Source organism: Girardinichthys multiradiatus, chromosome 6 (genome assembly GCF_021462225.1).
Source record: "Girardinichthys multiradiatus isolate DD_20200921_A chromosome 6, DD_fGirMul_XY1, whole genome shotgun sequence".
NCBI lineage: Eukaryota > Metazoa > Chordata > Actinopteri > Cyprinodontiformes > Goodeidae > Girardinichthys > Girardinichthys multiradiatus.
The window spans coordinates 34,093,597-34,108,375 of NC_061799.1; the positions used below are offsets into that span (position 1 = coordinate 34,093,597).

Genomic DNA, 14,779 nt, shown 5'->3' on the forward strand with positions numbered 1-14,779 from the left:
ACTACACAGGATATCTGGGCCTGCGGATTAGCTGGAGATAGCTGGAGATCAATCTACATAAACCCCCCTGAAGCCTCTTTTCTCCTTCCTTCTCCTTCTCTACTTTTGCTTTTTTTTTTACTTCCTTTTTCTACTTTAAGAAGAAGGCAGAAAGGGTGCAACCCCAGGGAGCATTCTGGGTAATTAAAAAGAGGGCATGATCAAAGAGGTTAGAAGGCTGTGAACTTGGTGATCCTGAGGCACGCGACCCGTTCCTTACAGTGTTCTCACAACAAAAAGATCTTGTAAGCACCAGCCTGTGTCTGTGTCGACTGGATGAAAGTGAGCTTTGGTCCAAACAGCCTACTGATTTCTGCAATTTCCATACCAACACAAAGGCCTTTTTCTTGTTTTCTTTTAAACAGCCAATCAATAAGCAGTCAATTCTGTCTGTGAGTTGGTAATGTCATGCTGAAGTTACAAAACCTATGAGCCTACCTTGGTTGCGATTTGCAACACCGAGAGATGAAGCATTTGCTCGATCTGCGTGAAAATGGAAAGGGTATTTATTACATCAGTTGTCATATAATTGAAACTTCTATGTTTTTAAAGTGAGGGGATAGCATGCATAGTCCAGTTTTTTTTTTTTACAATAGTATTCTATATCTCATCTGATTTAGATCAGACTTCTTTGAAAGCTTTGCAGGACAATAGGGGTAATAAATGAGTTAATGCATAGATAGAGTAGCGTGCATGCAGCCCAAGTGAATTTTCCACAACACAAAGGCAGGGAGGTGTATGCATGGAAGTGATTGTTCTTATTCAGTGCGTGGAGTCACCTTCAGGCATCAACATGCATAAAGATGCACGGCTGGAGTCATGTCTTTATAAAGAATGGGTTTTTCTTTGCTTTTGCTTAGGGCACATATTTGGGTGTCTGTGTTTGAGCAAATATTAAGGAGTGTAAAGCAGAGATCTTTCTTTGTTGTGTTAATGCATAGGGCAATTGTGCAGAGCTCTTGCAACATTAAATAAAAAAAACTAATTAGTAAACAATGCACATTTTAACGTTGCTAGAACACTGTATGTAGAAACATTTTATGACTGTTTTATAAAAACTAAAGATGTAGCATGCACCTTGCAGTGCCTTCTAAAAGAACCTCTTTTTTTCCCAATTTTGTATGACAATGTTTACTATATTGTGATTTTAAATGATAGATCACAAAGTAGCCCATTTCAAACTTGTTACATTTAAAAATCTGAAAAGTATGACATGCATCTATATCAAACCCCACTGAGTGTAGAACAAACCTTTCCTGCAATAATAGCCGCATGTCTTTTAGGGTCGTTTTTTACAAAATAGGAATATTCTTTGCAAAAGTGCTCTGTAAGACTGACTGGTGAGCCTTAATAAACAGCAGTTTTCAGGCTGCCATGGATTCTTATTTTGATTTACATCTGCACTTTGGCTGGGTCATTCTAATATATGAATATGTACATAAACCATTCCATTGTACCTCCTGCTGTATGTTCAGTCACTGTCTTGCTGGAAATTAAACTTTCTCTCTAGTCTCAGGTTTTTTTTAACCTCTAACTGGTTTTCTTCCAGAATTACCCTGTATTTAGCTCCATCTTATTAACTCTGACCAGCTTTCCTGTATCCGCTTAAGAAAAGCATCCCCATAGCATGATGCTGCCACCATCATGCTTCTCAGTGGGGGTGGTGCGTTCAGGGTGTTGGTTTTCCAGTTCACATTGCAATTTCCATGTAGGTTGGGAAGTTACACTTTCATCCCCACTAACCGGATCACCTTTTTACACATGGCTGCTGTGTCCTCTGGCTTGTGGCACAATTAACACAGGACTTTTTATGACTTCTTTCAACAAAAGCATTCCTGTTACCACTCTTGCATAATAGTCAGATTTGTAGTGTGCACAACTAATAGTTCTGTCGAAAGACTCTTCCACCTGAGCCATTAGTCTACGCCGCTCCTCCAGAGAAACCACGAATTTCTTGACTGCTTGCCTCAGGCTGAATACAAATGCATGTCATTGTCACACATATTAGATGTTTATTTGTGAAAAAAAACTAAAACCATAAATAATTTGCCTTCTGTTTTGTAATTTTATATTGCTTTGTGTTGATCTAACACATAACGTCTGAATAAAATACATGGAATTATTTGGTTGTAACTTGGCAAAATACGAAAAGGTTCAAAAGGTATAAAGACTTTTTTAGGGCATGACAAAAAGTCAAGGCTTTCATTTAATTTATTTTGGTACAATAAGAAAGCTATAAAATTCCTTTAAATCTTCTTCTATCATCTTTTAATGCACTGTTTTTTTTTTTTTAGCTCCATCATATTGTGGATAATTCCCCATAAAATTGTTTTGTGTTCATTTAAAGGAGGCTCAAAATCCTAAATACTTTAAGCATAAAAGAAGGCCTTTTTAAAGAAATGTCATTTTTTTGCAAAAACAGGCATTAGTCTTTGAAAATTTATACAAACTAATACAACTCTCATTTTAAAACAATTTGCTGCATATTTCAAAATCATTCCAGGCTATAATGCAAACATTCACTTTATGAATTGCACTAAAAAATTTATTTTCTCCTCTCCATACATTGATCCACTGTCATTGATAAGTTAGACTATAAATGTGCTGTTCTGCAAGAATGTCTGGTGTAAATAGACTTTTCTGACAGTGGAAAACATGCTGATCACTGCTACAGATGTGCCACAGTTTCTTACATCAACATCATCACTCGAACAAGAGTTAGTCATGACTGGGGGAGGAAACCTATTAGTCAGCATGCCAATTGAAAAAGCTTGAACAACTTACCCATTGGTCCATGATTGCTGGGAATGCCTGTGGAAAGAGAAGAGGGGGTTGGGTAGTGTTTCATTCAAATGTCACCTTATTTCATTTTATGTTTGATATGTTAGTCATAAAATTACAAGAAAACACATTTGGATGATGTTTCTTGCTGTGAAAAGCCCAATGACACAACGCTTATCCATTTGGCTTCCACTGTGTCTGCTGATTAGCAGCTGTTCCTGAACCTGGTCCAAACTCCGCCTTTTGCTGATGATAATTACAGGTCAGCCAGAGACAAAATGTCAAATGTTCAATATAAGGAAGACATCTTTCCACCAGAAGAGTGTCTATGGCTAAGCTGGAGCTGACTGAACCATCCCTGTAGCATCTGTTTGCACCATATGTCTTATCGGTATCTAGCTGTGGCGTGACCAGCTTTGCATTGCATAATCACCATCAGTTAGTGATTCCCACCCCACAATTAGTTCAATTTCTGATCTTTTTCACTTCGTCTTCTGGATTATGTTTGGGGTTTCATATTGTTTGCATCCTATTCATCAATTCATTACCTGTCAGTGACTATTGCAACAACCGCTGGCAGGAGCAAACCAATGCAGCAGCCCGAAAAGCCCAGAAATTTTGCTCCAATTTGCAAGCAATTGGGCGAGGCCCAACAACAAAATAGTTGTTCTGTGTTAGGAATGGAGGGCAAACAATATTGCACTTCAGAGGTATTCTACAGTTTGATCAAACTCCCAGCTCAAACCCCTTTTAACCTTTGAACCGGCTTGGCAAAACAAGATGGGTTGATGCTGTTGGCAAATGGACTGTCAACAAAATTCTTGGAGCGATTCTTCTTTTTCTATGAAGGCAACATATTTCTTTTCTTACGTTTAGGGTTTGTGCAAGCTTCTATGCAAAGAAAATTTTATTTAAATTTAAGGACAGCACAATAAATGACAAATAAATTACAAGTTTACTCACTTATATTTACAACTTATATTTAAAAACTTTATTTGTATTTCAGAATTTTAGGCATAAATTTAAATAATAAAATTCGAAACATTTTGTTAGTTTTTACAAGCCTGCACAAGCAATGTCAATTTTTTCATAGACACATCCTGATTCTGATCCCATAACAAAGCAGGACTTATTTTGGCTCTAATTCATATTAAACCAGGTCTCCATGTACAGGGATATAAATATGTAATAGACCCTACCCAGAGATTAATGACTGCTGTGATAAAAGAGGAAGGGTTGCTGACAGATGAAACCTATTAAACCATAGTTACATGTTGCATGTTCAACATATTAGTTGTGATACGAGTGGTGTATATTTAATATCATTATAGGAAGCGATCCATGTAACAGGCAAAGGAATGTTAAGGTTCTGAATCTGTACTCAAGAGAGAAATAAGAATAATTCAAGACAAAATGTGCTCATTCAACACCTGGGGGACCAATATTGTTGCATCACCTCCTAGAACAATATTATTGAATTTTATGCCACAGCCAAACAACGCTAATATTGCTTTTGATATGGCTAGACCTCGGTTTCATCAGTTCAGGGCAGATGTGTCCTAGTGGTGGATTTTTTTTTAATAATGGCCTGTCAATCTGACAGCGAGCTCCACATTGCAGGGAGGCACATAAGACAGAGGAGGTACAGGGGCAAATCCAGCAATATCTTCTTAGAGTTCACAGAGTTTCTCATAAACAGATTCCCACAGACAGTCAGATGTGAGCGCGCGTCCAGAAGCACACTCAAAGATTTCTGCACAAGCATGCAGATGATTCATAAAACACAGATTCACACAAATCACTAGATAATTATCCAATTAATCAACAGCAAATGAAAAACAATAAGAAGAGTAGTGTTACAGCAGAGGTTTAATAGTAATATCTTATCCCTTTCAAATCTAATCAGAATTCAAGTCAGACAGTCAAAATGAGCAACTGAAATACCTGCTATAAATCCAAGAGGACTGCTTTGCTGCTGTGAGATTTTCAGACTGCAAGGCTAAAAAAGGCCAAATCAGGGACTGGAGGGCTAGATCTTCCACCATCTGGCCACGCCTGGCCATCTACTGCCGCAACCCTGCATGGCTGTTAGATTTATTGAGGCAATGAGCTTCCCTGCCCCCTGGCATGAGACTTGATAAACGTGACTCAACTCCTGTCCAAGATTATAATGGGGATAATGCAAAAGAGCACCTTCTGCCTCAGAGACACCTTGCAAACTCAAATACTAAAGTTTTGGTTGCAAGAGCTTTTTATTGAAATAATTAAAGAAAACCGGTGATCTGTGATGCAAAGTCTAAAAAGGCAAAGCACATGTATACAACAAGTGCTTTTATTCAAAGTTTTATTCAAAACTACCACATAATTAGCAATAGTTAGCCATTTGGTAATGCTGTTTGGTAATGCTCTTCCTTATCTAAATTAACATTAGCATCACAGAGGGAAAGAACGTATTAATTCTAGTTGAATCTTTAGCAACTCTTCCTATAAGAATTGGTAGATCTCATTGGTTGGTTTTGGTTATGGACTTAGTTTTAAAGAACAGTGTATTAGGTCTGTATTAAAGTCTGGATTATTCCAGAAGCTTAATGTAACCTCTGTTTATTTCAAATCCAATATTAATGTGTCTTCGGGATCATTGCATTTTAGTATTGCATGGGGGGAACCATCAACTGACCTGAGTGATACTTTTAAGAATGACTAAAATCAGCAGCTACTCATGTGGACAAGCCAAATGCCTTTAGGTGAAAAAAAATTGGTCAGAGGAAACAACAATTGAGCTGTTGGTCTACAATAACAAGAAGAAAGTTTAGAAGAGTCAATGCGAGACTTTCGTGCTCAGAGTATGTACCATGTTTCATGTATGGTAGTGGTAGTTTATCCTGCTGTGGAGTTGTTTTGCATTATGCAAATTTATCCACACCACTGGCAAATAAAACTGCCCCACAGCATGATGCTGCCCCCACCATGACTGACAGTTATTGCAGTGTTCTTAAGTGTTAAAGCCTCACCTTCCTCCTAAAAATTCTTCATGTCATTGAGCTAAATAATACCTAAATCTTTATCTCCATTGACCATAAAAGATCTCTGCAAAAGGAATTTGGCTTGTTGACAAAGGTAGATTCAGTTGTTCTTAAAGGTGTTTGCCGGAAACCAGGGAAACCAGCATTGGTGTCCAATGGACACGGATGTAAAATGATACATTTTGTGCCCTGTCACGATATTACATTTTGTGGCATTAGACCTGCACCATTAGAACATCATGTGTTTTTACATATGTTTACATATGTTGTATAAAATGTTACATTAAACCTTTTTTTGTGAATGTCTGACAAACAAATAAGACTAAATCTTTCTGGTTTTAGGTCAGGCAGAATTGCCAAAATAATTTATACTTGCTAAATGTCATAATAATGTTTTTTTTGTTTTTTTTTGTTACTGTTTTTTTTACTTTTTGTTGGGATGTAACAATGGTCAGTGTGCCCAATTAACTAAATTTGTATCTTTACAGGACCTATTGCCAGAAATTAAGGTCTTTGTCTCTGAGTGAATATGCAAACTATAATTTGCCTTTTTATGTGACTTTTGTAGTAATGGCCTCTTCATTGCTGAGTGGTCTTTCAGTTTCAGCAAATGTCCGACAGGATTCGTTTCACTGTGGATAATGTATCTTAGCAACTTCAGCCAACATCTTCAGCATCTTCGTGTGGTCTTCAGCTTTTGTTCTGCACCAAAATAAGTGGGCACATAACTCATTATTTTCTTAAATAATATGAATGATGGAAATTCCCATTGTTTTTATACTTGCATATACAGAATATTGTGCCAACTTCGGGCATCTGAAAATCTTACCCAGACTTTTGCAGGTCCCCAATTCTCTTCCAGATTTCTTTTGATTTTTCCATATGTCACACAATGAAGCAGTATCATGGCTAAAAATACATCCACAGATGTTCTTCCAATTACTATTGGTTTCAGTGGTAAGTAATTTACAGAGTTTGTCTTATATGTGACCTGGGATATGCAGCACTGCATTATGCCTGCGAAGAAAACTTTGACAGTTTATGGTTGGGTATTTGCCAGGTAACAGTATCAGCAGTGAAATATTACATTTGGTGTGTTTTCAGCCAGTAAATTACTTGTGTTAAAAGTTTTTGCTGTACATAATATAGATTTGTTTTTCAACTTACATATATTTGCAGTTCCTTTGGGTATCGGGAGGTAGGAGCCCACACTCCAGGCTCTTCCGTGGTAGTGCCTCTTGCAACGGCTGCAGTCTGGCCCTGTGGTGTTGTGTTCACACTCACAGCCCAGCTTTCCCTTGTCAAACACACAGCTGTTGGCATGCAGGTTACACTTGCACCTAAGACAAAGGAAAAGCAACAAAAAATAGAGACTTGAATAGGCATTGAGCTGCATCCACTGAATCAATACCTTCTATGGGGAATATAAAGAGTCAGCCCTTACAGTTTTTTTGTGCCTTTCAATTTTTTTTTATAGGGATACATTGACATCCAGGAGGTTTATCTGACTTGGATCAAGCCTCCTCAAAGCTTCATTATACTGTCCTTAAAAAAAGAAAACAAGGCTCCATTTGTTGGTACCCTGCTGAGAGAACAACATTGTGAATAAGGTCACTTTTGCCACTGTGAGAGCTAAATGAAAGACACTCTGTTAGATTCACTAATTGAGCTTAAAACATGGCCTGTTAGAAAGATGAAAGGCTTTGCATCCTGGGAATTTTCTTTGTTTCTTTATCTTTAAAGTTGTATTGTTTGGCGAAGACAGCCCTCAGCCTGGAAACTCAGATGGTGAAGCTGGTTTAATAGACTGAACTGCAGCCGAGCTGACATACGCTCCTGACAGGAGAAGAGAGAAGGTCTGACAGTTTTCTACATTGTCTTGACCGAGTGGGAGAACTGTGCTGCAGGCTTAGGTAAAAACAAGTTAGCTGTGGTTTTATTATGAGTGACTCCAACAATCAGAATGAGCAGAGAGTAAACTGCACATACTCAAAATCTAACCTTTCTCCAGCGTGACTTGTGTTCACTCCCACAAAGCTCTATTAGTGGCAGGGAAGGCTTTTTTTGTTGTAATAAGAAGTATTACAGCTCATATTCCAGATATATATTCCAAATATAGCTCTCTGTGTTTGCTGTTCTTCCCAGTTGGGTAAAAGGTTACAACTAGTGACTTCAGCTTCTTGTGAGGTGGGAAGAAAATAAATCAGATGGGAGGAGAGCATGAAGTGGATCTGACACTGCAGACCTCCTGGGAGGTTTGGGCAGCTCATGATATCACATCGAGCCCATGTTTGTTTCTACAAAGTGCTTCTGAGGGCAGACTTTTCCCATTTGAGCCTGATGATTTTTTTTGCTTTTGTTTGCCAACAACTGCAAGTGAACATGAGACAGAGTAACCACAGCAGCCAGAAATATATCTATTCTAATAGACTTCCTGGCTTTACGGTGACATCCATCTTTATTAATGAATAACAGGGATGTAGCTGTATACATGATTCATGGTTTGGTACAGATAACATAAAAAGAAGGAAATCCAAAATGCTCTGTCTATCTTCACTTGTTGGGAACAAAAAATGAGCTCCGCAAAAACAGACCAGCCTTGTTACTGAGGAAAAAGGTAGCAGGCTACATGCACCAAGGCTGCTATCACTTTAACCCTAATAGGCTTCTTCTGGTTATAGGCATCATGGTGTGACAAATTAATTCACCAATCACTAAAACACAAGACTTTTAATAAATAAAACAAATCTTACTTTTAAATTTCCTTTTTCATTTTTAAAAACTCTTTCTCCAATACAGTCTCAGAGGTGCATCAGGGAGTCATTATCTTTTGAATGATTGAATAGGCTTTTCTTTTGTATGATCTGCTAAACAATACCTCCTTTGTTTTTTAGAATCTTGTCAGTTACAAATGTGTCTATGTGTGCGTTGCCAGCTGCAAAGCAGCAGAGAAGAAAGTGCTCCAGAGGGTCATTTCCACTGTCCAAAAGATCACTGGATGCCATGTTTTATCCCTGGATTTTCTTTACCATTTCAACCAGCTAAAAAAAGACTGAAACCAAACCCAGAGGCCCATATCTCCTTGGATGCTACATTTTAGCAACTGTCCTTGCTAAACTGTCCTTGCACAGAAATGAGGTGTCCAATTCTTTAGGATGAGATTTTCAATGAGAAATTAATATTATCTGGAAAATGTTAGTTACAACACAAAGTATTTTTCTTTTATATGCCACTTTTTTTGCTTTTATCTTAATATCATATTAAGTAGGACCACAAACATCCAGCAATTTTCTTTTTAAATCAAAAACAAACATTCATTTAACTTGGCTAAATACAGCAAGTGTTTTTGAAGTTCTTCCTGTTGTTTCTGGCACTAGGCTAAAAATATTTTTAAGACCAACAAAATGGAAAACATTTGACCCAAAATGTTAGGAAACTGTGCCATTGTTTTATGGCAAACATTTGAGAGGTCCTGCAAGAATTTGTGTTTTTACGTTATTTAATTAAAATGGTGCCCTTTTAATTTTTTGCTGAGCAGGTTAAAATAATTCACAATTAAATAATTTAGCATTTACTATCAACCTGACGAATTTGGCCCGCTGCAAAAGCATATACCACTGCAGGAATAAGTGACTAGATGTATGCTATATTTTAACTGTATCATTTTACTTTTATGTGATAGACAAGTAGAGCATTATTATAAAGTGGAAAGAAACAGATTTTTTAAATCATAATCTGGAAAGTATAGTATGCCATACATTTGTATTCAGTCCTTCTAATTCTTTGAAGAATTACCTGTTGTTGAGGGTTGTGCCACAAGTGTTTTGGTGCATGTCTCTGTCAGCTTCGGACATCTAGACTGACATATTTGCCACATCTTTTTTTTAATAAATAGCTCAAGCTTAGTCAGATTGGATGGAAAGCCTTGTATATTTTGTCAGTTTAATTGAGCAGCCATTTTCAAGTGTTCAGAAGGGAAACAGAATCTCAGGTTTTCAAGCCCCAGATTCTCAGTTGTAGCTCTGGTTGTATATTTAGGGTATTTGCCCTCCTGGTAGATAAACCTCCACCCCAGTCTCAAATCTTTTCCAGCCTTTACAAGGCCTGCTCCAAGATTACCCTAAATTTTACTTTATTCCTATCAGCTCTGACCAGCTTCCCTGTCTCTTCCAAAGAAAACCATCCCCACAGCATAATACTGCCACTGCCATGTTTAACAGTGGGGATAGTTTTTTATGATGATGTTGAGTGTATGTTTTCTGCCACATACAGTATTGTGTATGTAGACTAAAACAATATTGGCTTTATCTGATCAGAGCACATTTTTCCCACATAGTTGCTCTTCCTTACATGGTTTGTGGAAAACTGCAAACAGGACTTGCCATAGACTTCTTTAAATAATGGCTCTCTTCTTGTCACTCTCCCATAAAGGCCACATGAAGAGTGTAGGACAAATAGTTGTCCTGACAACATTTTCTCCCAACTTAGGTTTGAATCTCTGTAGCTCTTCTAGCGTTATTACCCTCTTGGTTGCTTTTCTGAATAACACTCCTTGCCCAGCCTCTTAGTTTAGGAGGATGGCCATGTCATGGTAGGTTTCAGTTAACCCAAATTCTTTCAGTTAAATGACCACTAGCACAGAATGACACAGAATGACACAGAAAACAATTTTGTTTTAATTTGTGAAAGCTGAATAAAGTTGTTTAAAACTGTGTAGCCACATAGAGACACTATAGACAATACATTTAAGTTTGCACATGAGAAGAGCCATAAAATTAATGTAACCTTCTGTGATCATGCAGAAATATTCTATACTTGATAATAAAAAAATTCATAAAAATATTTATATAAGAACAGCATCAAAGTCATGAATAATATACATTCAAAGCCATAATACATAAGATTCATAAGCAGCCAGGATTCTAACACCAACAAAATACTATAACACTAAAAAATACCCTAAATTCCCCATTGTCCTTAACTTTTTAATCAATTAAAGTCCCCGCTTCATAAAATTAATGACTGGGTGTAGCTCCTCTACCATGCAGACAGCAGTGACTCCCTGAAGTCAAGAGCGATGAGATTTGACCTTCCACTTAATTAAAAACTAGCAAAATCTAGATCATCAGGCCCAACCAGCACGGCAAGCAGGCTGATAGAGGAGAGGATGTGCACTCAGGGGAGCTCTGGGATGCAATGCTTTTGCCGCCGGCATTGTCATATTGAAATCGGAGAACTTTTCTGTAGCTGCTGATGTTGGTCACAAGAGGGGAGAGATCCCTTGCCTTTTCCAGTCTTTTTGAAAATTAGTCATTGTAAAGGCAATATCTATAAGTTCTATCTACTATCCAGACTCTAGTAATCATATAAATTCTCGTGAAACTGTTTTTTTAAATAAGGTCTGAACATATGTCCACAAATTAAATGTAATTTATAAGAATCAGTTGCAGCAATATCATGGCATAAAGTATTTAACTTTACCTTTATCACATCTTGTGACGCTATGTTCAGTTTGATTTAGATGAAGAAACAACACAAAGTAGTGCATAATTATGAAGTGGAAGGATATTAATACATTGTTTTATTTTTTCAAAGAAAATTCACCTTCTATAGTCACCTAATGGGTGAATAGAGTCCACCTGTATGTAAATTAAGCTGGCGAGCCAAGCTAAGTGATCATTAGAGAAGAAGCCAAGAAGCCCATGTTAACTCTTGTTGAGTGGTAGTGATCCACAGCTCAGGTGGGGGAAACTATTGTCAGGACAATTATAATTTGTGCCCTCTACAAAGCTGGCCTTTATGGAAGAGAGGCCAGGAAAAAGCCACTATTGAAAGAAAGTGATAAGAAGTCCTGTATACAGTTTGCTACAAGCATCTTAAGGGACACAGGAGACATATGGAGGAAGATGCTCTAGCCACAATTCACCATTGTGGCCTAAATACAAAAATATTTCGTGTGATGTGTATTAGCACTCCACATCATCCAGAACACAGCATCCCTATGCTGAAACATAACAGTGGCAGCATAATGCTGTAAGGGAGACTTTTCTTCAGCAAGGACAGGGAAGCTGGTTAGAGGTAATAGGAAGATGAATGGAGCTAAACACAGGACAATCCAAGAAGAAAATCTGTGGAAGGCTGCAAAAGAGTTGAGGCTGAGGTGAAGGTTCACCTCCCAGGAAGATAGTGAGCTAAAACATACAGCCAGAGCATTAATGGAACAAAGTAAATAAATGTGTTAGAATAGCCCAGTCAAAGTCCAGACCTTAATCCAACTAAGAGTCTGCAGCAAGACTTGGAAAATGCTGTTTATAGATGGTCTCCTGAAGGCCAAATTTTTCAGAAAAAAAAAAAATCAATATGTATAATTTCATTCATAGTTATGCTCTACTTTGTGTTGGTTCCCAAATCTTTCAGCCTGTGACCCCTAAAATGACAGTGCCAGAGACTGGCAATGCCCAAAAAATACATATCATTTTTACATTCTATATTTATTTATGAAATATAGAAATATTTAAATGTATTTTTAACTGAATTAATTTTTTATGAGATTTGATCATTTAATTTCATCACATATTTTTAAATTCTTTAATAGGACATTTCATGGTACATTTATTAATTTCATGGGACATTCACATTTACTGATTTCATATTTATTTATTGTATTTTGTCCATTTTGTCCCTTCATACACTTTACCAGTATAATCAAGATGATTCTGAAATTCATCTGGTGACCCCTCACTTGGTGTCTTGCTACCGCCGGGGGTCCCGACCCCTATTTTGGGAATCCCGGATCTATCACATGCATTACACAAGTTTGTGGTTGTATATTGACAAATGTGGAAAGGTTCAAGAGGTATGAATACTTTTACAAGCAAATCCAAAAGCAAAGGGTTTGAATGCATATGGAACAAACAGAAAAAACTGTTTCTGTTACTTGATTAAAAAAAACTCCTTGGAGAAAACACAAGAGAAATATGATGCTTAATCTAATAATCTGTTATTCATCTCATGGAAAATTAAGATGCAATGTAACTTGATTTTGTTGCTCTAATTTGTGGCCTGCGAGTTTTAGTGCTACTGCTACAGATGTAATACTGGACAAATTCATTTAGACAACTGAGGTGACATTTGCATCGAGTTTGTGAAGATATTCTGAAGAAGACAGCAGAGGTGTCCTTTGTCTTCTACTGCCTACCAGCTGGCTGTTAGCTACTTAGAAGTGTGTTGAATGGCTCCCAGTGTCAACCACAGTGTTTCGTCCTTGTGATAGATCATAACCTCCCTGATTTAAGACATTACAAAAAAAGACTACAGAAGTTAAATAGAGAACTGGCAGTTCAGGAAAACCTTTTTTGTGCTAAATTGTGGGTTAAACATTACACTGAGCTCCCAGAAATGTTTAGAGACAGGTATTATTCAAAGAGTAGGTTTTCTTTAATTATACTTTTTAATTACCTGTTTAAGTAATTAACTGCTGAATCATTTGATTATTATAAATGTAAAAATCCAGTTTAAAATAATAAAGACATATACATGAATGTTTTCTAAATCTGTTTGCCTTTGCCAGTATGTGTCCCAGGTTGAAAACCATGGGCTTAGTGGGTTTAAGCATGGAAATCATACATTATATTTGCAAAACATGGTCTCAGTAACTCTACACTGATCATGAATTCTTTAAAACACAGTTTGGATTTACAAAACCTTTATTTTACTAGATGAAATCCCCCAAGAAATGGGTGTCTGATACGGTAGTGGGGGCTAGCCTAGTGTGACATTTATACATAACTGCTACTGTCAACAACAGAAGCACAGATAGATCTTCTGTCAAAATTGTGTTAATAGATGTGAATAAAGGAATTTTTGCATTTTAAGCAAACAGTTGAACTTATCCAAGCTACAACATGTGCCATTTTTGTATGAAATAAGCTTGGAGTCTTCACTTCCTTAGGAATAATTTTCTGTATTTTTTATAATAGTGTGAAGATTTATGTGCCTAACCTTCCTCTTAGATGAATCATACATGAAGGCAAAGAGCTGATTTAGTTCCAAACATTTTATGCAGGTGGAAAACATTAGAAAAAAATTAGAAACAGTATGATAACCATTATTTAGAAGACACAAAACTACACCATTACAACTAAAATGTGCTGTCTCAAACCTTTTTTCTCAAGGCTACAATATGTATGTAGATACTTGCTTATAAAACAACTACGGCTTTTTTGACACCGAAAGTAATCTTTTTTCTTTAGATTCAACCCATGCCTGCCTCTCTGACTGATAAGAATGAGCGAACCAGCCTTCCTCAGTTCTGTATCTCACCTGCTCCCTCGAACAAGTCACCCATGGTCAGAACTTGTAATGCGCCTCCATGCTGAATAAATACATACTGAGTTTTTCAGAAACTTTTCTCACTCCGCAGAGGTTCAGATATGCTAAGCAGCAATTGCTTTGAAAGATATGAAGAGATCAAGGCTAGTGAGCACAACTTTGACCTTGTTGCAAGTTTCAGAGCGTCCGTGTGTTACCTTGGGTAAACCAGAGTAAGCTGCCAACTCCTACTGGGAAACAAAATCTCTTTGTTTTTCAAAAAGGAAAAAAAAACACAATGTAGTACATAGGAGCTATAGAGGCAGAAAAAATCTGTTTCAGAATTAAAATGTGTTTTCAAGCAACTGCTAGAATTGCAAGGTTTGTGAAAAAAAATCACCCTCCTCATTAAATTACACCGCGATGATCCCCAAAACAATTGGAAAATATTCTGCAGACACATTAAATACAATTAGAACCTTTGGGGAATGTCTGGGTGCAATTACATCTGATGTTAAACTAGGACAACAACATCACAATGGGAGTCAAATATGATGGTGTGTTGGCCTTGGTGTGCTTTATTGCGCCATGACCTGGATAAGTTGCTTTTATGGATGGAAGCAGGA

The 14,779-nt window shown here is 37.2% G+C and overlaps 1 protein-coding gene across 3 annotated transcripts in view; it reads right to left on the reverse strand.

Moving 5' to 3' along the window:
- LOC124869633 (netrin-G1-like) overlaps nt 1-14,779 on the reverse strand; it is a 111,419-nt gene that overhangs the window by 11,632 nt on the left and 85,008 nt on the right. For 2 of the 3 annotated variants that reach the window (XM_047367600.1, XM_047367599.1), the window contains exons 4-6: nt 7,011-7,183; nt 2,824-2,850; nt 478-522 (exon numbers count right to left, since the gene is read on the reverse strand). In XM_047367600.1, coding sequence (XP_047223556.1) covers nt 478-522; nt 2,824-2,850; nt 7,011-7,183 — 245 coding nt within the window. The remainder of the gene's footprint in view (nt 1-477; nt 523-2,823; nt 2,851-7,010; nt 7,184-14,779) is intronic. The other variant, XM_047367601.1, reaches the window with a different exon arrangement.